Source organism: Nyctereutes procyonoides, unplaced genomic scaffold, assembly GCF_905146905.1.
Source record: "Nyctereutes procyonoides isolate TBG_1078 unplaced genomic scaffold, NYPRO_anot_genome, whole genome shotgun sequence".
In the NCBI taxonomy this organism is placed as follows: Eukaryota; Metazoa; Chordata; class Mammalia; order Carnivora; family Canidae; genus Nyctereutes; species Nyctereutes procyonoides.
In genome coordinates, this window is record NW_026575046.1 from 68,635,275 (window position 1) to 68,662,656 (window position 27,382).

Below are 27,382 nucleotides of genomic sequence, written 5' to 3' on the forward strand. Positions count from 1 at the left end.
TCATTCTTTGAAGCAGCATGACCAAGAACCTCAGACACCAAAGGAAAAGAAATCCTGCAATGTATCCCCCTGGATATTTCAAGTACTTCATTAAAAACAAAATTGAAGCTAGTTTGGCTATTCTAAGAAGGAATATGATTATGTTCTTAAGTATATATAGAGTATAAGAATCAAACAAAATTTGAAAATAAAATATTGTATTCATCCAGTATTTTAAAACAAATTCAATTTAAAGACTTAAATATTAGGGGATCACCTATCTTTAAATGTAGGTATATTAGAGTTATTGGTTGACCTGGGTTGTTAGTTGCTTCTGTACACCAAGTAAAACATTAACTTCCTGATTTTTTTCAACAGGTAGAAGTAAAGCTACCTGCAATTTTGAGAGCAAGAAAAATGAAGCTCCCTATTTTCATAGTAGATGCATTTACAGCAAAAGCATTTCGTGGGAATCCTGCTGCTGTTTGCCTCCTAGAAAATGTAAGTACTTGGTTTTGAAGTGCAATACTTGAAATTTTAGATTCCTGTAGAACAAAGTATTTCTTATAAAAACAAAACAAAACCAACCAAACAGACCTGTTTGTCTTTGGTTTGCGGTCTTTGTCAAATGATACCAGCAATGTTAATGTCTGCAAGTTGATTTTGACCAAATTATATGATGAGAATGCTTGCACCCAGCTGCTTTAAGTCTGGAAAATTAATGATTTATGTAAGGAAGTACTAGAGCCAATTAAAAAAAATACAGAGAGTTCTTGTTTAGCCATCGGGTTTTTGTTTAGTGAGCACCAAATGTGAAGATGAGTAACATAAAATATTTTAGCTGGATATCTTTAACCTTACCTATTTCAGATAATTAGAAATTCTTTTCAGGACCAAGCAAAAAACATTTTGCAAGGAATTAAGTAATGGAGTAGAAAGAAGGCATTAAGCTCTAATATAGGGAGAATTCTGTTTCCTGAAAGTCTTATTTTAAAAATGGCTTTTGAGGGGCACCTTGGTGGCTTAGACTCTTGATCTCAGCTCAGGTTTTGATCTCAGGGTCATGAGTTCAAGCCTCATGCTGGGCATGGAGCCTACTTAAAAAAAAAAGGCTTTTGATTAGGATAAGTATTAACAAAATAGTTAAATATTTATTGATCTTAGGTGCTTTATGTTGGTACCTGGCTATTAGGAAAGAAGCCAAGGAGCCCTTGCACTCAGAGCATTTAGTTCAAGAGTAGATTATCTGAGAATTACTCCAGAAATACAGTAAGCAATTGATGATTTTATTTTATTTTATTTTAAAGATTTTATTTATTTATTCATGAGAGACACACAGAGAGAGGCAGAGACACAGGCAGAGGGAGAAGCAGGTTCCATGTAGGGAGCCCCATGTGGGACTCGATCCCGGGTCTCCAGGATCACGCCCTGGGCCGAAGGCAGGCACTAAACTGCCCGCAATTGATGATTTAAATAAGTTTTACTTATTTGAGCAAAGTGTGTTGGGGACTTCCAAGTGCAGTGAATTTCAAGCTGCACATAAAATCACCTAAGGAGCTTTATTTTTTTTAAAGATTTTATTTATTTATTTTAGATAATGGAATGAGGAGCAGAAGGAGAACGAGAAAATCTCAAGCAGACTCCCTGTTGAGCACAGAGCCTGATGCGGGGCTCCATCTCACAACTCTGAGACTGTGACCTGAGCTGAAATCAAGAGTCAGACTCTTAACCTACTGAGCCACCTATGTGCTCCACCCAAGGACTTTAAAATTCCTATGTCAGGGGAACCTGGGTGGTTCATTCATTTAAGCATCTGGTTTTGATGCTTTGGCTCAGGGTTCTGGGATCAAGCCCCACATGGGGCTCCCTCCTCAGTGGGGAGCCGCTTCTCTCTCTTCCCTCTGCTACTCCCCCTGCTTGTGCTCTCTTGCTCTCTCTCCGTCAAATAAGTAAATAAAATCTTTTTTTTTTTTTTAGGATTTATTTATTCATGAGACACACACACAGAAAGAGAGAGAGAGAGAGGCAGAGACACAGGCAGAGGGAGAAGCAGACTCCATGAAGGGAGCCTGATGTGGGACTTCATCCCGGGCCTCCAGGATCACATCCTGGGCCAAAGGCGGCACTAAACTGCTAAGCCACCGGGGCTGCCCAAATAAATAAAATCTTAAAACAAAATAAAACAAAATTCTTATGCCAGAATCTCTGGAGGTGGGATCCAGGTAGGACTGTTTTTTAAAGCTCCCCAAATAATTCTAGTGTGTTCTCAAGATGATGAATGGCTGAGGATTTACTAAGTTGGGTGAACATTGTTGGTTGAATCCTTGGTACACTTATTTTTTTTCCTCAAGCAGAGCAACAAAATGGTGAAGAGTCCTCATCTCACCTTAAGAATACATGCATTATGCAACCTTGCAGCTGGCATTTTCCAACCATAAAATGCAGAAAGTAATAAAGTTAACAGGCTTTATCAAGTAACACAAGAGTTCGGGAGGATTAGTGAGAGAATGATTAACAACCAGATTCTAAATTGTGAACTTTCTTTAGAAACAATCTAAATCATGAACTTTCTTTAGCAACTTTCTTTAGGCAAACAACTTCATGTCAAGGAATTGTGGAAATGACTGAAATTACTTGTCAAGAGTCTTAGTATATTTGTTGCATGTCTCCATGTAATATTCTTGAAGAGTTCTGAAAATAGTTGCAAGTGATTTACATACTCAGTTTTCATCAGATGACAAGAATGAGCATTATTCTTTAGCTTATTCCTTTTACTTCCAGTACATTCACTGCACACCAGAGCCTTTCTCTCTCTCTTCAAATATATTTTATATTATTTATATTTTTGGGAAAACTAGGATATCAAAATTAAGCAAGGAACTTAGCATAGTTCAACGCAATATGCTTCTAAGAATGGAAGAAAGAAAAAGAAAAAAAAAAGAAAAAGAAAATAAGGAAGTCCATAATTCAAGGATGCTCTCTGTAGAGTCTCCCAATTCATTTCCAGGCTTTGGACCTGTGGCACCAGGCTAATTTGGTGGCCTATCAGGGAAAACTGAATAGATAATCTAAAGAACAGTTTACTATTTTCCTATTCTGTGGACATGAGAATCCTGTTCTCCTGGAGGCTAATTTGGCATTTTTCCCAATTCATAATCAATAAAAATTCTCGAGTAGGTACAAATTGTGGTTTATGCCATTGGATTCCTTTACCCATGGTTGGACACAGTGGACACCTGAAACACCTAGAGAGAATGCAAGTAAACTTAGGAAAATATCAGAGACAAAAAAAGCGCTAACCTTATCATGTTCCCACAGTTTAGTAGGTGTTTAGCTTGTCATTGCCATATTCTACAAATATTTATTGACATCTACCACAACCCAGGCTTTGGGGGTAGGGATAGGAAGTACAAAGATTAGTAAATTTGCCTGCCTTTAGGTGCTCAAAGTCTAGGGAGAGAAACAGGCATCGAAACCTGATCATCACTTAGTAGTTACCACTGAGGCTAAAAGATCTAATGGTACCGGGTACAATATGGACTCAGAAAACAGAACAATGTTGGATTTTACAGAGGAGAAAATACTTCAGATTTTAAGTGAAGGGCTTCAAAGGAATATTCCTTTTTGTTTTGTTTAAAATTATTTAAAAATTTGAAATGAGACAAATCACAAAAAAATCTTCGTGGACAGACTTAAAGACAAGGCATTTGCACTTTGAGCTATTTGAATACTTGAAAAAAAAAAGAGTTCTTTTTTTTTTTTTTTCTGATAAAAGACTTTTGGAAGGAAAGGAAAGTAAAAAAAATTCTAGGTAGCAACATTCCAAGATCTAGAATATTTTAGTTTGTTTTGTTTTCTAGGCAAATCCATTTTTAAAATTTTCACATGAGTAACATATAACACCAAGCAGAAAATAAAAACAGATTAATGGCTAAATGGAACATGGAAGAGATATTTGAAAAAAATATTTAAAACCTCAAAAAATTGGGGCACCTGGGTGGCTCAGTCAGTGAAGTGTCAGACTCTTGATTTTGGCTCAGGTCACGATCTCAGAATTCTGAAATAGAGCCTGGTGTCAAGCTCCATACTACATGGAGCCTGCTTAAGATTTTCTCTGCCCTCTTTCCCTCCTTGCTCTTGAAAAGAAAAGAAAAGAAAAAAGAAGAAAGGGGAGGGGAGGGGGGGAGGGAATGGAAGGGAAGGGAAGGGAAGGGAAGGGAAGGGAAGGGAAGGGAAGGGAAGAGAAGGGTAGGGAAGGGTAGGGAAGGGTAGGGAAGGGGAAAGAAGGGAAAGGAAGGGAAAGGAAGGGCAGCCCTGGGTGGCGCAGCGGTTTAGCGCCGCCTTCAGGTCAGGGTGTGATCCTGGAGACCCGGAATCGAGTTCCACATCAGGCTCCCTGCATGGAACCTGCTTCTCCCTCTGCCTGTGTCTCTGCCTCTCTCTCTCTCATGAATAAATAAATAAAATCTAAAAAAAAAAAAAAAAAAAGGAAGAGAAAAACCCTTAAAAAATTGATCGTGTTGGGACGTCTGGGTGGCTCAGCAGTTAAGCCATCTGCCTTTGGCTCAGAGCATGATCCCCAGTCCCCAGATCCAGTCCCACATCGAGCTCCTTGCATGGAGCCTGCTTCTCCCTCTACCTATGTCTCTGCCTCTCTCTCTCTCTGTGTCTCTCATGATTATTTATATAAAATCTTAAAAAAAATGATGGTATCCTCAAATGCCTGATGATTAATTTGACCATAAAGATCATGTAGAGACATGAAAAATGTATAGAAACAATATTTTTTAAAAAGATTTTCAGGAGAAGAGGGACAGAGGGAGAAGGAGAGAGAGAATCTGTAGACAAATAAGTGCTAAACCTTATCATATTGCTCACAGTTTGGTAGGTGTTTAGCCTGGTAGGTGCTGGACATAGAGTCCAATGCAGGGCTTGATCTCACAATCCTGAGAGAATGATCTTAGCTGAAATCAAGAGTTGGATGCTTAAGCAACTGGGCCACCCAGGTATCCCTAGAATATATATATTTAAGATTTTATTTATTTGAGAGAGAACAACAGGGAGGGAAAGGGAGAGAGAATCTAAAGCAGACACTGCAGTGAGTTCACAGCCCAATATGGGGCTTGATCCCACCACTGTGAGATCATGACTTGGGTTGATACCAAGAGTTGGATGCTCAATCAACTGATCCACTAGACACACACAGGAACAACATTTTAAAAAATGAAATAGATACAGTATTTTGACAGCTGTTAAAAACTACAAGAACTCATGACTAGCTACCTGAAGAGGTCAGAGGGCTGGGGTAGTGCTGAGGGTTGTTTATTTTTCTTTAAACCAGCTTTATTTTATTTTATTTCATTTCATTTTATATTTTATTTTATTTTTATTTTATTATTCATGAGAGACACAGAGAGAGAGGCAGAGACACAGGCAGAGGGAGAAGCAGGCTCCATGCAGGGAGCCCGATGTGGGACTTGTTCCTGGGTCTCCAGGATCATGCCCTGGGCTGAAGGTGGCGCTAAACCACTGGGCCACTGGGGCTGCCCTATTTTAATTTTTTTTTATGATAGTCACAGACAGAGAGAGAGAGAGAGAGAGAGAGGCAGAGACATAGGCAGAGGGAGAAGCAGGCTCCACGCACCGGGAGCCCGACATGGGATTCGATCCCGAGTCTCCAGGATCGCGCCCTGGGCCAAAGGCAGGCGCTAAACCGCTGCGCCACCCAGGGATCCCAGGGGCTGCCCTATTTTAAAAATATTTTATTTATTCATGAGACACACACAGAGAGAGAGGCAGAGACAGGCAGGGGAAGAAGCAGGCTCCCCATGGGGAGCCTGATGTGGGACTTAATCCCAGGACCCCAGGATCATGATCTGAGCCAAAGGCAGATGCTCAACCATTGAGCCACCCAGGTGCCTCTGTAAACCAGCTTTAATTAGTGAAAATAACATATCAACAGGAGCAGGGAGCCCATATTTATTCTTCATATTCTAACAAAGCCTCAAGTTGTTTTGTTTTGTTGTTCTTGCTCGTGTTCTTGTGCATATGTGTATGTGTATATGTAGGTGTGTGTTTGTCAGGGTGGTGTTTGTCAACAGCAACAGTATTGATATTCTGGACCGGGTAGTTCTATGTTGTGTGAGGCTGTCATGCGCAATGTTGGCAGTATCCTAGGCCTCTGCCCACTAGATGACAGCAGTTTTCCCTTCTATCATGACATCAAAAATTGCCCCCAGTTGAGAACCACTGTTTCAGAGGATCTTTTCTAAAGATTTTATTGATTGATTGATTGAAAGAGTAGAACAGGACAGGGGCAGGGTGAAGAGAGAATCTTCCAGCAGACTCATTACCGAGCATGAAGTGACGCAGGACTTGATTGCAAGACCCTGAGATCACGACCTGAGCTGAAACCAAGAGTTGATGCTTAACCTCCTGAACCACCCAGGCACCCCTCAGAGGATCTTTTATAAACAGCAGTTTATTTTTGGGTTTCCCTGTTAAAATTATCCATAAAAACAACTGTGTTGTGTGTCTAGTGTATACATTTATTCCAATTCAGCTGGCACTTACTGGTCATGTACTATGTGCTGGACACCATGCCACGATCAGACATGATATTCCTATATACGCATTTTTATTCTTTTAAACACTAACCCAATTATTTCCAGTGACAGCAAGGAGGACTGGCTTTGCATTTTTAAAGAGGAATGCCTAGTTTTAGTTCTTAAACTACTTACTGTTCCAGTTTTCCTGGTTAAATTTAGAGGGTAACAAAAGCCTTTTTTTTAAAGCCTCTTTGTAGCTTGGTGTGTTATATAATTTAAGAAAAACGAGCATATAGTAATACTGTGTTCAGTTTCTGCTTTAACTCATTTGGGGAAGCTTTTGATGCAGTGGCCACTTCCAAACTTGGTACCCTTCCATTGAGGATCACTGGCTCTGTGTGCCTACACTGGGTGAGAGGCTCCTGGGGTTTCTAGGGAATTCCAAAGTCATATTTCATTTTTATACCCAGAAAAGGCATGTTAAAGAATGCAGAGAAGATTTTTTCCAGCCATTGAAAGGTTTCCTCTTGCCTGGTATTTGATGAAAAAGATCAATAAAAGGGAGGGGGAGATGCTGATGTGGGAATTTCTACTTCATTGGCTACTACAACATAACCCTCAGCTTTGGGAGCAATAACTTCAGGCAAGTTCAGCCAGATACTGTGCTAAATTGCTTTTTATATATTCTCTCACTTTACCCTTACATCACTCTAAGAGTAGGTTTTTTTTTGTTTTTGTTTTTGTTTTTGTTTTTTGACTAGGCTCCACACCCAGCATAGGTCCCAATGCAGGGCTTGAACTCAACAACCCTGAGATCAAGAGCCAGACATTCAACAAACTGAGCCACCCAGGCACCCCTAAGATCGGGTCTTATTATCCTCATTTTACAGATGAGAAGAAAGAGGCAGAGGCAGGATAAATGATTACCTAGTGGCTGACTTCAGGATCCCACAGCCCATGCTTTTAACCCAACATACTACCAGACTAGATGTCCTCCCCTTTTATATTGTCTCAATGGACTCTTTACTTCCCAGTTGGTAGCATGCATTGCTTTTGTTGTAATTCATTCAATGCCTGTCTTCCTCACTAGACTGCACATTCTATGAAATCTTAACCTATTCTAACTTACTCTATGACACATGGCCTGGCACATGAGAGTCACTAAATAGCTATCTCTTAAGTGAAATAAATCTGTTAATTAAATTATGGCAAGATCCCTTTCTAAGAGTTCTAGCTGACTAACAACTACTGATCTCTTACTGTTATTGGTAAGCAGGGTGTGCAAAGTGGTGGTGAGCTTTGGGTTCTATGATGGAGCTGGAGAACTTAGCACCCATGAGAATCATCAGAAACAAGATGGCCTACAGTTTGAGGGCTACATTGTTGTGGACATAATTTCAAAATAGGAAATCCAAGTGCTTCAGAAGGAATCTCCCATTTCTTCCTGGATGATTTAGAACTTTCTATATCTGGGGTGCCTGGGTAGCTCACTCTGTTCAGCGTCTGCTTTCTGCTCAGGTCATGATCTCAGGATCCTGGGATCAAGCCCCACATTGGATCCTGGGGATTGAGCCCCTGCTCATGGGGGAGCCTGCTTTTCCCTCTCCCTCTGCTGCTTTCCCTGCTTGTGCGCACGCTCTCTCAAATAAGTAAACAAAATCTAAAAAAGAAAGAGAGAGAGAGAGAGAGAGAAGAAAGAAAGAAAGAAAGAAAGAAAGAAAGAAAGAAAGAAAGAAAGAAAGAAAGAAAGAAAGAAAGAAAAAGAAAGAAAGAACTTTCTATATCCAAGTGCTTTTCCTTTGCTGGGATCTATCTACAGCAGAGGGACAAATGATCAAGGACTGATATCATGTTTAGACTGTCATATTTCCAAGTTGCCACAAGATGGGAGTATTTTAAAACTTTGCTCTGATTTTCTCATCATTAATGTTTGTGGGCCATCTGGTGATGAAACCTGTGTCCCAATGCAGCACACTGGAACTCTGAAAAACAAACACAGCTCTGTCTTTGCTGTTGGAAATTTGACTTATGAGATTGCCAAAAGGAAATGGATATTAAATCAAGAGAATTAACAGTTGTTGGTGTGTAACTGTTATGTGCTGCATTTGAAAATAACTGTAATGTAAAATGAAAAGATTATTGCAATGGAAATTCAGTTTTTTGCATGGAAGTTTCTTTTGTTAGAGCTTCCAGAGTTGAAGCTTTAGCCTAATAATTGACCATTATCTTGACCTGTGGTTCCACTGTAGAAATTTGGTTGCTTGTGGTGCATATTGCTACTATCAAACTTTCTACAGCGTTTCTGGTCCTTCAGGCAAAAAGCAAGTGCATCTTAAGTGTCCTGGGACAGAAATTACAGTTTTAGAAATTCAAATCGCAATTGGTGCAATACACCAAGGTAGAGAGGACTGAAGAGCTTATGGTTAGTGAAGTGTGTATACTAGTTGATGTGCAAAAAGCCCATTTGCAAAGAAATCTATTCTATTCAGAATTGATGGTGAGCTTGGCTACAACATGGGATACTTTAGTGCTTTTTGAGACTCTTGTCCTAAAGGTGGAGAGAGAGAAGCAATAGACAGGAAAAGAAGGACAAAGGAGGGAGTTTGGTCAGATTGGAGGAGGAAGGACTGGCAGGCACTCCACGTTTCTGCGGCCATGGTGGCAAATCCAGAAAGACCAACACAGGCTTTTCATTATCACCCCTTCAATTGCCACTGAGGCCTGTGATTGCAGACTCTGCTGTAGGGAATTAATTGGCTCCTAGTTTTTCTCAGGTGTTGTATGCCCAGGCACATGGGCCTGTTTCCACACAGAACATTCAATGAGCCAAGAGACATGCTTCTTAACATAGTTGCTTTGTTGGCTGGTCTGTCCAGCATACCCTCTACCCTCTACTCAGGTGGACTACTCACTCCCCAATCCCAGGGGTGACAGGTATTCATGCCATTTCATTCCTACCATCCTAATTTTCCTTACCTCAGCTCACAGAATCCTAGAGTGTCAAAGATTTAACAGAAAGAGAAGTGAGGTCAAGTGATTTGCCCAAGAAGCATCCCCAATATGAAGCTCTTTGCCCACATTTTCCTGTCCAACTCACCAAAATATGCCCCATTTCTAAGCCCACCTCACAGCTTCATCTTTAAAGTCCTAGATTATTTATTGTAAAAATCTATGTGTCTCAATTACATACCCTCTGCTGTTTCTCACTGTTGCTTTTTGATTCCCTGCCAGATGCTAGGTCCCTTGAACATGGGATTGTATCTTATCCACCAGGGCTTCTCAAACTTTAACGTGCACCCAGATAACCTAGAAATATAGTTTAAAAAAAAAAGGAGAGTCTGATTCAGAAGGTCTGGAGTGGGGCCTGAGACTCTATTTCTAACAAATTCCCTTGGTAGTGGTGCTGGTACTGCTGGCCTAGCACAGCATTTGGTAATTGGCTGATGGCTGCTTTCTCTTAGAAATGCTGCAGGAATCCGTCAAATCTGATAGACATTGGTTTTCCTGTCTGCAGTGTTTTAAAGAGATAATAAAAGTTTGTCTTTGTTATGGGTAGGTAGAGTAGTGTGGCTGGTTAAAGCATGGGTTTCAAAATAAAAGCTAATCTTTACCAAGTACTTACTGTGTGTTAGGCATTGTGAAGAACACTTTATATCATTATTGGATTTAATCTTTGGAAAGAAAAATGTTAAGTAAAACACAAAACCATTGTGTTATGTTTGGGTTATCAGATAATGAAGACCAATTTAAGTCATTTCTCTTTCTCTAGGACTACCGAGTGTCTATAGATTTTGAATACAGTGCTCCTTTAAGAAAAGCTTTGTAAATCCACTAGAATTTTTATATCAGCTGATAGTTTAAAAATCATGACTGATTTCTCAAAATAACCACTTATTTTGTGCCTTATATGAGGATGTGGAAAGTGTTTCAAAAGAATTTGAATCAACTAAAAGATAATGGATGCTTAACCTATATAAGTCAGATAAGTGAATTATGAATTTATTAGTATAAAGTTATACATCTTATTTCTGGGTTTTGGGGTCTTAAGAATAGTAAATTTGGCCAAAGCAAAAATGCATTTGTCTTGAGAATTCTTTAGAATTCAAAATCTAACTAGTAGCAAGCATTTGTTGATTAAAAAATTTATTTTCATTCTCTAAAGGAAAACTCATATTTCTGACCCTTTTTTTCTTGAGTTGAGGAAATGTGTGTGTATGTGTATATATGTATTTTTCTGATTTTACAGTAACTCTTTTGTCTAAGTACTGTTGTCTTCATTTTATAGGTGTGGAAACTGAGGCTCCATGAAATTAAATGACTTGTCCAGTCTTGCACAGCTACTAGGACTTGACCCAGGATACAAATTCACATCACTTTTTAAACCATTTATTTTGAAAAATTAAAAACTTACAGAAAAGTTTTGAGAATGGTACAATGAACATCCATATACCTTTCCTCTTGATTCACTGATTGTTACCATTTACAAAGCCCACATTCTTAGCCACTTTACCATTTATTCAGCATATTGTGACCTTAGAATATTACACAACCTCTCTGTATTTGATTTCTTTATGTGCAAGTAGTTAAAAATATCTATACTGAGTGTTTTAAAAATGAAGATAAAGTGGGGCGCCTGGCTGGCTCAGTTGGTAGAGCATGTTACTCTTGATCTTGGGGTCATGAGTTCAAGCTCCATATTGAACATAGAGCTTATACACACAAAAAAAGTAAAAATGAAGATGTGAGTCCAGCAAATGTTTATTGAGCTGCTACCATTCTAGGAGGAATCCAACCTATAAGCCAGAAAAAAATCAAGATAGCACATTGTATGCCCTCATAAAGTCAGATGTTGGGGAACAGACAGTGAAGGGATACACTGGGCAAATTCAGATGGTCTATGCACTGGGAGAAAACAAAGCCTTTAAAGCAGTCTGGAAGGCTTCCTGGAGGAGGTGACCTCTAACCTGAGGTTTGACTCATGAAAGGGATCGAACCACGTATAGTGGGAGCAGAATGGGCCAGCCTACCCAGAGTGGATGCTGAAGATCTTTTTATTCAACAAGAAAGGGCGATTGTGGAGTTTCCCCTTGTGGGGATTGTTTAAAAGAGAGCACATGCTCTCAGGTAGACTAGATAATAACCTCATGAAAGGGCTGGCCAGTAGGTTTTCCAGAGTCTGTTCTAGCTTTGTGCATCTATAGCTCCTCATAGAGTGCTACAAGCATAGATTTCTGAGAAACAATCTTTGTAAAAATGTCTTGACTTCCTTGGCAATTATTTCCCTTTAAGCTTGTAACTTTTAATACTAATAAGCTGTGTTATTAACTAATGGCAGTTGCTGTCCAAGGAAGTATGATTTGTTTTTCTGGAATCTCAATAAACTTTTGTTTCTAATTTAGAAATTGGATGAAGACGTACATCAAAAAATTGCAAGAGAAATGAACCTCTCTGAAACTGCTTTTATTCGAAAACTGAACCCAACTGACAACTTTACACAAAGTAAATATGCTTTTTTTTTTTTTATTTTAAGCCATTCTTGAACAGTAGCAGAAGCTACTTTTCCAGTGGGGGAATGATATTTAAGAGAGATGCCCATACACTATTTGCATACAGACAGGAGAGAAGGTGGGGAGATTCTAATTTGGTTTTGTTCATCTGGGGGAGCCCTAGGATGTTAAATTTGAAGGTTTCTGCTCCAGATCTGTCACTGGGGAGCCCTAGGATGCTGGCCTAGACTTCACTCCTCCTTCACAGTGTATTTCAGCTATTATTATAGTGAAATATTTAGAAAAGAATAAGAAAATGAAAAGTTTGTGACCCACTTGTATGGGAATGATCTTGTCTCTCTTTGGCTTTCCTCCTGAAGGTTCCTGCTTTGGATTAAGGTGGTTTACACCGGCAAGTGAGGTTCCGCTCTGTGGCCACGCTACCCTGGCTTCTGCAGCTGTGCTGTTTTACAAAATAAGTAATGTGGTTTTCTTTTATGAACCTATAACTGAGCAAATAGCAAATATTTTAAAAAATTGTCACTCTTTGTAATGAATTAAAGTGACTGCTATAAAGACATTGCTGATTCTATTCATGCCATTCATTACACTGAAACAAATATAGCCCCCGAAACTTTGGCCTTTCTGAGTATGTTCCAGGCCTGTAGGAAAGCCATGGTCATTGTTCCTTAGAATGCCATTTTATTTTGAACACGAGCTCTTTGGTGTCTGACCAGCACAGGAAAGGAGCTTGCAAGACCCAATAGGCATCTCACATGATGTGACATTTTGCTCCAAATATGTCCCCACCCACATTCAGATTCATTTCACAAGAGCTTCTTCTTTTTTTTGAAGTAAACTATGCTCAACATGGGGCTTGAACTCACGACCCCAAGATCAAAAAGTCACATGCTCTATGGACTGAGCCAGCCAAATACCCCTCACAAGAGCTTCTTCACTCTGATGTTTAAAGATTCATGAGCCCCGACTATATACATTTTCCTTGTGAAGAAATGAAGCTGCACCGAAATTCTACCAGTTTTCATCTTAGCTACATTTAGTATAATAAAGATCAGGGCTTGGTGGGAATGAGGCAGAAGAGAGATGCCTAGAAACACCTTGTAAGTGGAGATGGAAGCAGCCATGAATAGGTGTAGACAACAAACAAGAACTTAAACAAGGAAATAAATAGGAAGATATGACAGAGTAACTAAGGAGAACAGAGTTGGAAAAGGAAGTTCTCTGGAGAGTTACTTAGATAGGGACAATACTGGGAGGTGTTACAGCACAAGTTTCCCTAGGAAGCACATTGCATGCCAGAAGAACTGTGGGCAGTATTCTTGGGGTCAATATTGAGTAAAGAAAGCTGAATAGAACAGAGGGAGAAGTTGAGCTGCAAAGTGGTAGCAACAAAAAAAGGCCTACACCAAATCCACAGGTAGATCTGAACTGCGAAGATCCTTCAGGTGGTACAGTTCCAAATAGAAACAAAGCTTCAGGCCTTTATACCCTTCATCGACCAGCCCGTAATGCCCAGAATAGCAGCATGAGTTTGGGTAAAGAAGCTCTACTCACCCGAGGGTGATTTGCAGAGTGGGACTCAGCTGAGAGCTATCAGTCATGAACACCCCTGGCAGCTGGGGCAGGGCTGGGTAAAGGAGACAAGGCTTCAGGTTGCACCTGAGAGCAGGTGCTTCCTTTTTTTTTTTTTTTTTTTTTTTTGAGCAGGTGCTTCCTTAAATGTTGCCTCTGTGTTGCCTTGCCTCACCTGGTCCTAGCCTTCAGAGGGGAAGGTTGAGATGCTGGACAGCAGTATCCACTCAACGGGTCCCTCAACGGGACCTTGAGGTTGAAGAATATGAAGCCACCTGTGCAAAGAATTAGAGTGGGAAGAGGAGCATTTGGGCAGAGGCAGTAGCAAATGCAAAGCCCTGAGGTGTAGTCTGTATACCTGGAGTGGCTGGAGCTCCCTGGGGGTGGCTGGCAGGAAATAACATTGAGACTCCTCTACAATGTAATCCATTATATGTCTTAACAAGATAATTTTGGTTTCTGTGGATAGGGGACAGAATGAAGGCAGGCCGCTACCCTGAAATATTGTTTAGGAACTCAGTCTTAAAAAGATTTAACTGAAGTTGGATTGAGTGCCTTTTGAAAACTCCACATTGTTTGGTGTAGGGCAGAGATTTGGAATAATAGCCTTCAGACTGATCTCCCACAGGGTGGTCTTAAGGTTAGATAAGATAAGGTATGGAAAAATGCTTTGCAAATAATGATGTCATCCACCAATTATAATGAGAAAATTTTATTTATTTATTTATTTATTTATTTATTTATTTATTTATTTATTTATTTATTTATTTAATTCATGAGAGACACACAGAGAGAGGCAGAGACAGAGGCAGAGGGAGAAGCAGGCTCCATGCAGGGAGCCTGACATGGGACTCAGTCCTGGGTCTCCAGGATCACGCCCTTGGCTGAAGGTGGCGCTAAACCACTGAGCCACCCAGGCTGCCCTATAATGAGAAAAATTAAACTTTGAGTTTTAAAGTATAAATTTTATATTCAGGGAAAGTTAGTGAACAATGCCAGATTTCCTTGCCTTTTAGGTATGGTTAAGTTTTACAGAAATATTAAGGGGTAGAAAAGACTTAGGTCACAAATCTGTTTTCACTAAAAATGTTACCCACATTGAGATCAGATAAGTGGTCCAAGTTGTATCAGTAACATGAAGGGCTAGTATATCAGCGTTGTGGTCCAGTCTTTTTTTTTTTAATTTTTATTTATGATAGTCAGAGAGAGAGAGAGAGGCAGAGACACAGGCAGAGGGAGAAGCAGGCTCCACGCACCGGAGCCCGACGTGGGATTCGATCCCGGGTCTCCAGGATCGCGCCCTGGACCAAAGGCAGGCGCCAAACTGCTGCGCCACCCAGGGATCCCTGTGGTCCAGTCTTTAAATAAAAATTTTTTGTATAGCTTGGTTTATTCAGGGTAAGCTTGATTTGTTTCTAATAGATTGTTGTTTATAATTTGTATATTCTGTTTGTCATCCCCTTGGCATATTTTAGACTAGTATTATTTATACAATACAGTATTGCAGGTGGGTATTTAAAAATCTGCATTAGAAAACACTATTATATCCCTGTGAGGTAGGTTTAATTCTTACCCCATTTTATTGATGAGGAAATTGAGGCTTAAGGAGGTTAGGTAATTGCTCAGGGGCACAATTAGTCATTATAATAAGGAGCTGGCATTTGAAGCCTTGCAGTATGATGTCAAGTCCAATCAGTTATGTTCTTAGCTCTTAAGTGAGAATCCAGTGAGGGCTGTCTCTACTCTGACCCCAGTAACCCAAACCTGAACCTCTCCTCACAGAAAAAGGCAGCACTGCCAGGGAATCTAAGGCAACACAATAGTGATCAAAACAGATGTACAAATATATAACAAAATTAATTTTCCTATTTCTTGATTTCCTTTCATAGAGTTTTCTAATTTACAAAGTAAGACTCCTTTTTTTTTTTTTTTTTTTGGCCAGAAAATGTGAATAACACTCTAACCTTTGTCACTCTGAGTGGGGAACTTAAGGCCAGAAGAGCAGAGGATGGTATTATCCTGGATCTGCCTCTTTATCCTGCCCACCCCCAGGTCAGCTCTTTCTTACTATTGCCATGAATTGTATTAATGGACAGCTTTCCTGTTTTACAATGGTCTCATCTTTTTTCCTCATCTAGGACTTCCATGAAGTGGAGGACTTGATAAAAGTAGGTAAAAAAGAATTAAACCTAAGCTCGTGTGATTTGGTCACTTGTTTGAACACAAAGATTCAGTACCATTTGGGCACCTGGGTGGCTCAGTTGGTTAAGCATCTGCCTTTGGCTCAGGTTATGATCCCAGGATCCTGGGATTGAGTCCCGGGGTCCTATGATCCTGCAATTGAGCCCTGGGTTGGAGTCCCTGCTCAGCAGGGAGTCTGCTTCTCCCTCTCCCTTTCTCCCACCCTCTGCTTGTCCTCTCTCACTTTCTCTCAAGTAAATAAATAAAATCTTAAAAAAAATTCAATAACATATGACCCCCAAAGATAGGCCTTCTATCAGTATAAATGTTCCCACATATGCTTGGATGTAAAGTGCATTTGAGGTGTGAATTTTATTTTTTTTTATTTTTTTTATTTTTTTATGATAGTCACACACACACACACACACACACACACACACAGAGAGAGAGAGGCAGAGACATAGGCAGAGGGAGGCTCCATGCACGGGGAGCCCGACGTGGGATTCGATCCTGAGACTCCAGGATCGCGCCCTGGGCCAAAGGCAGGCGCTAAACCACTGCGCCACCCAGGGATCCCGAGGTGTGAATTTTAGTGTTGACTCTATTTGGTGAGAAGTTTGAGCAGTTGTCCCTAACTCTTCATTGCCAGCAGTAGCCTCCTGAAGTAAGGGGGAGGAGAGACTGCTGGTGTTGGGCTGAGCATGAAAGCAATAAAAACTGCTGGGCAGGGCAGCCCCAATTTCTGTGGTGAAGAATGAGCTGAGGTGAGGGTCTGTGCTTCGATGGAGGGGGGCAGGAAAGCACGGGCAACTTGACAGAGAAGGCAAGATTCATACATAGTCTGGCTTCCTCAAGAGATCTAGGTAGGGGTGGGTCTTCATAACAATAATAACAATCATGCTAATGAACATTTTTGAGAGTCGCCCCTGTGTAGTCCATAGTACTAAGCTTTTCACATGCAACTATCTCATTTAATACTGTCACTGGTTGAAATCGGTGCTACAGTTGTCTTATGGGGATTCCAGAGGGCCAGAGGGCCCGAACAGCCCTGGATGACCTGGGACTTAGTTTGTAGAGAAGGAAGGGCCCAGTCAGGACCAGGGCAAGGGATGCAGTGAGAAAACCAATTCTCACTAAATGACCTATTGTGGGTACCACTGGGGTGTTTCTCTGTGAATTTTCAACTACAGCATTTATAATTTCTTTAGTGTCTTGCATTATCTACATTTTCAAAGAATAAAAGCAAGCATTACAGATTCCGATTTTACACTCTGCCCCACCTATGTCTTGGGTTTTATGAGACAAGCCAAATTCATGAATGAACTGCTTTAAGCATGTTGACAAGAAAATGGAAAATATTCACTGTATAGACCTTGTTCATGGTAGAAAGAATTTAACGTGGTATCTCTAAGCCTCAGGGTCAGCATTGGTAATGGGGTGATGATTAAGGGCTTTTTATCCTGAGTATTGTTATTTTGTGTTCCTAGAAATTGGCAATAAGATTCTCAGCTGAAAATTAGACTTTCAAATTGACATAAGAATCCATGCAGAGGAAGGCTGAATGACCCCTTTGAGAAACTGAAAAGCCCCGAGAACAGATGGGATCTGGCTGCAAGAGATTCCATTTTCAGAGGGAGGGACATTATTTAGCAGTGGTCACAGGAGCAGATAGCCGAGGCACCACCCAAAGCAGAGGGAGTTTTGGCTTTGGGACCTGGAGCATCTCAGTCACTAAAGAAAGTTAGAGAACCTGAAGTTACCTAATGATAGCCAGATAACTACTGTGTAATTTTCATCTACTCTACCCACAGCCAGGGGTGGTTCCAGAGGGTGACTTGGAGGGGTTTCCACCCCCTCCTTCCTCATCCCTTTCAGCACTCCAAGTCAACAATGTTCTAGGTCATGTGCAGTCTTAGGTAAAGGGTGAATCATGGTATCTTTAGAAAATGTTGCTGTGTTACTGATCTGTAGCATACAATCTAAGTGAAAACAGTGCTTGCCACACAGAGCAGCATTAAGATGAGTGCTGTAGTCCCCAATTCCATTCAAACTGCTGGCCTGGAGACCTTACCATGTAGAATCTTCTAGTTACTGTTGCTGGGACTCCATATATATTATTTCATTTAATCCTCACAACAATGCTAAGAGGTGTGCCTGAGGCCCCCATTTCTACAGACAGTAGACAGTAGTGATTCAGAGTTTTGATGCCAGGACCCCTCAGACCTGGGTCAAGGTGTGTGTGTGTGGTGTGTGTGTGTGTGTGTGTGTGTGTGTGTGTGTGTGTGTATGCGCATCCCTGTCCCTGGGCCTAAGTCTTCCTCCTTATTTGTGAGGAAAACGCCCATTTGAAGGATTGTGATGAGGCACATAGTAATGCTTATGAACAATGTCTGTCTTTGGCTCTCAGAGGGTAAGCTCAACCCCCTTTAAAGTTCTCTGGTCTCCAGAAAACTGGCCTTCCTTAGGCAATACCTTGAGTTCTGAAACTGAACTAAAACTCTTGGGATTGGAGACATTGGGTGTGCCTGGCATACAGGAAATGCTCATGAGAAGTTGCTCCCCATACAGAAGATCATGATTTGATCCAGGGGGCACTCCTGAGGAGTTTTTGGTCTATCTCCACAGACTGCTATAGGTAACACCCTGGTCCAAGACATTCGCTATTCTCCAGATACCCGAAAACTCCTTGTCCGACTCAGTGACACTTATAAGAGGTAAACAAGATTTCTGGCTTCATCAGCACTTTGGGGAGGGCTGAGAACTCTATAGCTCTGGCTTTGTCTGTGCTATATCCAGTCAAAATGTGATTTATGCAGTCAGAGAGCTTTATTCCCAGGAAGAAAGATACTCTCCTTGCTCTTTCCTCCTCTCCTGCTGAGCTGTTTGGGCAAGCCGCACCCTCTTTTGCTTTATAGACTCTGTATAGTGGTCTGCGAGATGGGTTGTCTTAATCCATCCCATTTATGAACAAGGTCATTTCTGGAGAACCTGAAGGTGAACACACAAGATCTGTTGCAAGTGGAAAACACAGGGAAGGTGAAAGGACTCATTCTCACCCTTAAAGGAGAGCCTGGAGGGCAGACCCAAACATTTGACTTTTACTCCAGATATTTTGCACCGTGGGTTGGTGTGGCTGAAGATCCTGTAACAGGTACTTTTTGACTTGGATCCTGGGGAGGGTTCAGTGGTAGAGGAGGGTAACAAATAGTTCTATAAGTGCCCTTCACATGACCTTTCAGGTTTTTGAGCTGTTTTTGTTTCCCTATTTCCCCATTCCTTCACTGAAGTCTCATGTGAAAACCACAGAATGAAGGAGGCAGTATAGCAGGGTTAAAACTTCATTCGGACAGCCTGGGTTTGCATCCTAGCTGCTTTACTGTTGACCTTGGGCAAATGACTTAACCTCTTAAAGTTTCTATTTCCCTTGTTGTGATGAGTACTGGATGTTACATGTAAGTGATGAATCACTGAATTCTACTCCTGAAACCAAAATTACACTATATGTTAACTAAGTAAAAATTAAATAAAAACTAAAAAAATAAAAAATAATAATAAAGTTTCTATTCCCTCCCCTATTGAATGTTAGTAATACTTCATAGAGTTATGTAAAAACAATGCATGGTAAGTGCTTAGCCCAGTGCCTGGCACATGATAAGTGCCCAATAACTATTAGCTGTTTTAATAATAATGATGAAACAGTTCCTTGAACCAACACTTCCAGATCTGCCATTTGCAAAATTCAGGGGCCTATGTCCACTATAGTCACAAAGCCGTTCTTTTCTTTTTTCTTTTTTCTTTTCTTTTCTTTTTCCGATGACCAACCTGCATTATCATTGGCACCTAAATAAGATTTGTTTTTTGAAGGATAAGCTGCTGGTATGTAGGTAGGAAATTGGGACAGGGATGGCTTTCCCAGAACTGCCCCAAAGTGGGTGGGATGGGTTTGGGAAGATTGGTACTCAAGATCTACTGGCCAGAAGCAGAGGGATGACATCAAAGATCAGCAAGAATGTGAAGTTTCCTCCTTTCATCCCCTCTGAGAAGAGTGAGCTAAGCAGAAAAAGGGAGGAATGCTTGATGGAAGAGGTTGGTGGATAGGATGGTGGCCAGGGAAGAAGGAGGCTGGGAAGAACCTTTGAGGCTCCAACTCTGGAAAAAAGACAGAGGCCGGGATGGTTTTAGGACTTTTACTTAGTCTCTGAGAAAGAAAACATATGAAATTCAAAGTTCAGCAAAGCACTTTTTTTTTAGAGACTCAGGAAAATGCCCAATGACATCCACACAGTACCGCTTGATGCTACCCCGTGAAAAAGAAGTTTCAAGTAGATTTATATATAGGTGCTTTATGAAGATTTTAATTGGTACAGAGGGCAAGTGTTTTCTCCTGTAATAATGCTTTTCTCAAGTGGGACAGTCTTGGGACAGTGAGGATCAGCCATCTCAGCTTGTTGGAGACTGAGGGATTTCTCAGCATATTTCTCTCATATGTTAGCCCTTTGGTGCTAACACCAGGACACCCATGGGCGAACTGGGATGATTGGTCACCCTAGATGGAGCTCTTCATGACTTTTAGTAAGTTTTCCTGAAGAAAACTCATCCTTTTCTCTCTCCAAAGACTTTTCTGTCAGTTATTACTTTATATTTTGTTTCTTAATTTTATTTATTTATTAGATTTTAAAAATTTATTTATTCATAAGGGACACAGAGAGAGAGGCAGAGGCACAGGCAGAGGGAGAAGCAGGCCCCATGCAGGGAGTCTGACGTGGGACTCCATCCCGGGTCTCCAGGATCATGCCCGGGACCGAAGGCAGCACTAAACCGCTGAGCCACCCGGGCTGCCCTGTTTCTTCATTTTAATATCTATTCACTGATATAAAACTAGGCCACAATTGAGTGAAAAAAAATACCTCACTAAAAGAAAGTTCATTTGGCATCAAAAGCCTGAAAATGTACGCTTAATGGAAAATTTAACCCTTTGTCAGAGTTCCCAGTTTTCCTTGCATGTTCATCCTAGGAGGAAGGAGATGTTTCCTTTGAAAGATAAAGATTTGGGTTGAAGCCCTCACAGGCTGACAATGAACTGATAGGACAAAAATTATAACCTGCAGTTTACTAATTCAAAAAGATCTATGCACCTGTGTTTATTGCAGCATTATGTACCAAAGCCGAGAGATGGAAGCAACCCAAGTGATGGATGGTAGCTACACTTGTGGTGAGCATAGGGTAACATACAGAGAAGTTTAATCACTATGTTGTATACCTGAAACTAATGTAATATTGCGTGTCTACTAGACTCAAATTAAAAATTAGAAAAACTTGCAGTTTAATTCAGCTTTCAGAAAGTGTAAAACATAGCAGATATATCATTTGAAGGAACGTATTCAGAAATACTGTGTCTTCCTTTCTATGTCCATTCGTAATTTCACACTCTACTGTGGCCATGGCCAACATAATGACTAAGGCATCTAAGGTTTAGTCAAACCACATAGTTGTTTGTGATTGCTTCTAAATTTATAACAGTGTCACTCCTGTTTTTGTATCATAATTTTTCACTTCTTTTTAAGGGTCTGCGCATGCTGTTCTCAGCAGCTACTGGTCCCAGCAACTGGGGAAGAAAGACATGCATGGTAGGGGGCAGGGTTTTTTTTTTTTCAATTTTTAAAAAATTGCTAACTTTAGGCTAGGATTCCTTCTCATATGTACTATTTACTTGAAGGTGTAATAAAATGTCATGTATCACCCATGTGAAAATGAAAGGTTTTCAATTCCTTCATCTTGAATCCTCTACTCAGAACATCTTCCACTCCTGTCCTTTCCAACACACAGATACACTTCTAATACAGTATACAGTAAGTGTCCAATAAATGTATGTTGAATAAAATTAACTGTATAACTTTGGCTCAGTGAGGTTATTGAGAGTGTGACAAGTTGAAATCAGATGATTGCCAAAGTTCCTTATGCCTTTGCTAGGCACAAGATTGAATCAAACAATTTGCTTTTGAACCAAGTACCCCAGTGATTAATATATTGCCTGGGGGCAGAGAAAATAGATTACAGCCAATGGAGGCTACATAGTCCCAATAATCAAAGTAGGAATCCGACCCTACAGGATGGAAGTCTGACCTAGTGGGAGGGTGAGGCCTCTGTGAGTCTGATTTGGGGATAGCTGGTTGGCTCCTCTTGCTTTGGTGATCCTAGTTACTCCCCTACGCACTGAACTCCAGGAAGGCTGAAGCTGTGCCTCTTTTTTTGCCTGACGTGTGGTTGCTTGATACGCACAACAGGTGAACAAATTCCTTGTCCCTTTTGGAAAGATGAGGCTGTCTTAGGAGGGCCAAGATCACCCCTCTTTATTTATTTAGACTTCTAGTCCATGCCTCTATCTTATCACATGTCCTTGCTTATTCCTAGACGGAAGTGGGGAGGAAACTCTGGGTGGGGTGTGTCTGGGACATTGTGGGAAGTAATAGAGGAAATGACTCAGGAAGAAAAGATGTGGAGCTGTGTGTTTTGTGGATCAAATTGTGTTTGTGGCCCCTGGATCCTCAGGAGAACAGAGCAGTCTGGGCAGTATGACAGATAGATGAAGAAATTTATACTTTAAACTGAGCTGGGAGGATTCTGGAACTTATACTAAGAGGTCTTTCACTATGTTTTGTTAATTAGAAGGGGTGAAAAGGAACAATATCAATTTGTGACTTGTTTTATGTTTTCTTTAGCCTTTCAGTGTTCCCGCCGAGGAGGAGAACTGGAGATTTCACTGTGCCCCGATGGACGAGTTGACATTAAGGGTGGCACTGCTATTGTTTTAGAGGGCACTCTGACAGCCTAGATGTGGTTGTGGTCGTGGTTCTTTTGATGCCACTATTTTGTTATTTTGAATGACTAAGTATTTTCTGCATAAAAAGAAATGGAAGTGGCTGCCTTTACCAAACTTGCATAGCAGTTCACTTCATCCTCATGTTAGAAATAGAAAAATGAAAACATATTAATGGAAATTTAATCACGCTTTCTAACTAATTCACTAATGGAGTTTTGACTCTACCTGTGAGTGTATTTGCAATGGAAGTAACCAGTAACAAAATAATGTTGTCACCTGATTATGACTACCAATAACACAATGAGGAACAAATTTATGGGGAGTAAGAGCAAACCATTTAAACTCAGGTATGAGTATCTGATAGACTATTTTGTAGCCTTTAAAAAGACCCAATAATCATTTGGAAATATTGAAAAATACTTCATGATATAATTCTAAGAAAGAGAATTCAAAATGTTAGCATTGTTATGTCTGTGTACAATATGAACTTACATGGACAAAGATGGGTCATGAAGATAGAAAGGTGAAAGCTATTCATATGTGTGTGTGGACAGGTAAGATTGGGAGTCATTTTAATGCACCTAAGAAATTATTTCCCTTATTGGAACACACTCATGTTCAATAACTAACAATCAGAACATATAACAGAATAACCAATAAAGTCAGAAATTTCAAAAGATGTATGTGTATTAGTGTGGTAGTAAAATTAAACACTAAAAGCAAATGTAATGTCTTTATCTTGATGTATGGCTTTAGAGCTATAGCTTAAAAGGCATTCTTCTCTTACCTTAATAAAATTGGTTTTGGGATGCCTGGATGGCTCAGTGGTTGAGCATCTGCTTTCGGCTCAGGGTGTGATCCTGGGGTCCTGGGATTGAATCCCACATCAGGCTCTCCGCAGAGAGCCTGCTTCTCCCTCTGCCTATATCTCTACTTCTTTCTGGGTGTCTCTCATGAATAAATAAATAAAATCTTTAAAAAAAATAAAATTGGTTTTAACATAACTTTCAGTTAAATCTGTAATGTTGATTATCTGTTATTGGCTCTGGGATGGGGGCTTTTTCAAGTCATTAATAGTGTTTGTTTAAGGTGGTCTCATTGATGGTAATTCTTAGCCATCTCAAAAACTGCAAGCTAATCAGTTAGAAATTCCAATAGTGTCCCAATTTTGTTTTCTATTTTTATTAATTTTTTCTAAGGCATATAACAGTGAATTTATTCTAGCAATAATCTTGTATTTCCCCTAATTTACAGTGAAGTAAACAATTCTCTAGCCTCCAAGCTTTAACTTAATGAGTAACCAATGATCTGCCACATACCTCACAGCTTCTCACAACTCATCAGTGGATCATGACACCAAGGGTGAGAATTACAGAGGCTTTTCACAAGGTTTTCTCAATCTGGGACTGAATTGTATGAATGATTTTATATAAACGCATAGTTGAAAGGGTCTGAATTTTATCATCCAAATGTATGCTCTTTTTAAAAAATATTTATTTAAAAAATTACAGTATAATTAATATACTGTGTTATATTAGTTTCAGGTGTGCAATATAGTGATTCAACAATTCTGTATACTCAGGGCTCATCTCGATAAGTGTACTCTTAATCTCCTAAGTTCTTAATAGATATTTTTGGGATACAAGTTCCTGAGGTGACTCTGCATTCTTTTTTGTATGAAAGTTGTTATTTGAAACATCTGAGTTGACTTTTCATCCTATATTTTAAAGGATTTTTATTTATTTATTTGATAGAGTGTGCAGCAGGGGTGGGGAGGGGCAGAGGGAGAGGGAGAAGTAGACTCCCTGCTGAGTTGAGTCCTCCTCAATCCCAGTATCTTGAGATCATGACTTGAGCTGAAGGTAGATGCTTAACTGAGCCACCCAGGTGCGACTTCATCCTATATTTTTAAACCTTATATTAACTTTTATAAGTTACTTTAAAAAAATCGTCCATTTAGAAATGAACAGTTGAGTCAGAATAGTCTGATCATATTTACTGTGTTTACTTGGTCAACCTGGTCAAAGACTGAGTGGCTGTAGGGGTCATAGTGCTCCAGAGGGGCAGCCAAGGAAACGGGTGGGGCAGGAGAGGGATACCCAAATGGATAATAAGAAGAAATGAAATGACATCTTTGGGTAGCAGGAGCAAAGAGCTTCTAGAATCAGCATACTGTGCAGAGTGAGTTTTTTGCTGATATAAGTAGGGTGGCTTTGAGGGTGCAGATTTTCCCTTGCCTCTTCTGCTTCTGCACACTTCTTACCTACCTACTCTGATTAAGAGTGGACATAGTGTAATGTGTAGGGAGATTGTTAGAGATGTATCCCAGCACTCAAGTATAATATTGCCATTGCTTGAAACAAGAGCTCCCATCAAAGTTGGCGTTCTTGGGTATATTGAGTTAGATTGGGTTATCTTAATGTAGGAAATACCTACAAAATCAGAGGCTTGATATAATAAACTTTTATTTTCACTCCTATCACTTGTCTAGTACAAGTCAGGAGGAGTTCTGTTCCTTGGTCATGCAGTGGCCCAGGCTGATTTTGCATTCTGCTATTTCAACATGAGGCCTCAGGTGCTGCAGCAGGAGGAAAGAGTGTATGGAAGTCTCCCTCTGATTGCCTCAGATGTGATAGGTGTCAATTCTGCTCAAAGCTTATTGGCCAGAACTGATTATATACCCTTATCTAAGAGCAAGGGAACTGAGAAATGTGGGGGAACTCATGGATATATTCTGCATATGGTAAATATAGCTGCCACACCTGGGGAAGTTGTTTAAGCCATTCAGATGGCATGTACTCGGTGGTATTACTTGGGTAAATTCATCACAGACCAGGGACTCAGCGGTGCAGGTTCAGAAGCCTATTATGTAAATGTACCAAGAATGAATCTATCTTTCAGGTGCAGAGTCACATTTACCTATACTGATGTGTAAAACCAGAATGCCAATTTTTTATTTTACAATGAGAAGTTTAATCCTAGAATGGATTAGATCAGAGCATTTTCTCTCCATTTGCATATGTTTGGGAAGACAAATTATTATTTTTAAATATTTTATTTATTCATGAGAGAGACAGAGGCAGAGAGACAGGCAGAGGGAGGAAGCAGGCTCCTTGCAGGGAGCCTGATGCAGGACTTGATCCCAGGACCCAGGATCATGACCTGAGCCAAAGGCAGACGCTCAACCACTGAGCCACCCAGGTGCCCCAGGAAGCCAAATTATAATCAGAAAGTGGCTTTATGAACATGGATCTGAAACAAGGAGAGTCAGCAAAATGGACCTAAATGACAGATATCATCAAGACATAATCTTCCCCACTTTAACGACGTATTAGATTTCCATCGTAATGCATTTACTTTGCTTGAATGTAACTATATATGCTCTTGGCATGGTTCAATGTTTTTTAGTGTTTAAATATATTTATTTTTAAGACTCCAGTGGTCCCTAATTCAAGCCAACAACTTTATCTAGCACTCAACCAGTGAGGTGTTCCAGCACTAGAAAAAAACTGGCAGTATTGAGCTTGTACACTATCAGTCTACTATGCTTTATAAGTTATGTACAGGATTTTCAAGGACATTTTGGACAGCACACAATTTTTGCCTTATGTACTACGTGTGGTAGGTAGCGTGCCTCCAAAATGACTCTCAACAATCCTGCCTTCTGCTACTCAAACCCTTGTGCAGTCTTTACTCCCACATTTCACAATGTTTGGTCTATGTGACCAAAAGAATATTCAGCAGTGATGGTATGTTACTTCTGAGATTAAGTTATAAAAAACTGCATTTTATGTTTCCATAGATATGTGTATGTGTCTTTCTCATCACTTGCTCTGTGAGAAGTCAGCTGCCCCCTTGTGACCTTGTGAACTGCCTTAAGGAGACGCTGATCAACAGCCATATGAATGGGCTTGGAAGGAGACGGTCTAGCCCATCAAGACTTGGATGCCTGTAGTCCTGCTGACATTTCGACTGTAGGCTTCTAAGACCCTGAACCAGAGGCACCAGCCTAAGCTGTGCCAAATTTCTGACCTGAAAACTCTGAAATAATAAATGTTTGTTTTTAAATGACTAGGTTATGAGGTAATTAGTTTTATAGCAATAGAGAACGAATACACATGCTACCTATTTAATTTTATTCTGAAAAATTCAAACATATACAAAAGTATAAAGAATATTTAATAGGCTCCCATGAACATATCAGCCAGGTTCAACAATTTCTCACTCATACCCAATTATACCTACTTCTCCTCCCCCTCTGGATTATCATTATTATTTTAAAGATTTTATTGCTTTATTTGAGAGAGCATGAGAGGGAGAAGGGCAGAGGCAGAGGGAGAAGCAGACTCCATGCTGAGCAGGGAGCCCAATGTGGGGCTCAATCCCAGGACCTTTGGATCATGACCTGAGCTGAAGGCAGACACTTAACTGACTGAGCCACGCAGGTGCCCCCTTCCCTGCCCCCCTTTTTTGCCCCCCCCCCCTTTTTAAAAGATTTTATCCTCTGGATTTTTTTGAAGCAAACCCATTGACAGACATCATTCATTGGCAAGTATTTCAGTATTTAGCCCTAACACATAAGGGCTTTTAAAGAAAGTAACCATGTCAACTATACCTCAATTAAAAAAAACAAACTGGGCAGCCCTGCTGGCTCAGCAGTTTAGTGCCGCCCTCAGCCCAGGGCCTGATCCTAGAGACCCGGGATTGAGTCCCACGTCAGGCTCCCTGTGTGAAGCCTGTTTCTCTCTCTGCCTGTGTCTCTGCCTCTCTCTCTC

At 40.4% G+C, this 27,382-nt stretch overlaps 1 protein-coding gene across 4 annotated transcripts in view; it reads left to right on the top strand.

Moving 5' to 3' along the window:
* Nucleotides 1-26,694, top strand: part of PBLD (phenazine biosynthesis like protein domain containing) — a 46,799-nt gene extending 20,105 nt beyond the window's left edge. The window contains exons 2-11 of one of the 4 annotated variants that reach the window (XR_008664384.1): nt 358-480; nt 11,927-12,026; nt 12,394-12,492; nt 15,549-15,658; nt 15,745-15,774; nt 18,413-18,501; nt 18,760-18,938; nt 21,352-21,414; nt 21,504-21,636; nt 22,507-23,424. Coding sequence is in view for 3 of the 4 variants with exons in the window: in XM_055325516.1 (XP_055181491.1) it covers nt 397-480; nt 11,927-12,026; nt 12,394-12,492; nt 15,549-15,658; nt 15,745-15,774; nt 18,413-18,501; nt 18,760-18,938; nt 21,352-21,414; nt 22,507-22,619 (867 nt within the window). In the remaining variant the exon portion in view is untranslated. Of the gene's footprint in view, nt 1-357; nt 481-11,926; nt 12,027-12,393; nt 12,493-15,548; nt 15,659-15,744; nt 15,775-18,412; nt 18,502-18,759; nt 18,939-21,351; nt 21,415-21,503; nt 21,637-22,506; nt 23,425-26,409 lie in introns of those variants that run through there. The other 3 variants (XM_055325516.1, XM_055325519.1, XM_055325517.1) reach the window with 3 other exon arrangements.
* Nucleotides 26,695-27,382: the final 688 nt, after the last annotated feature.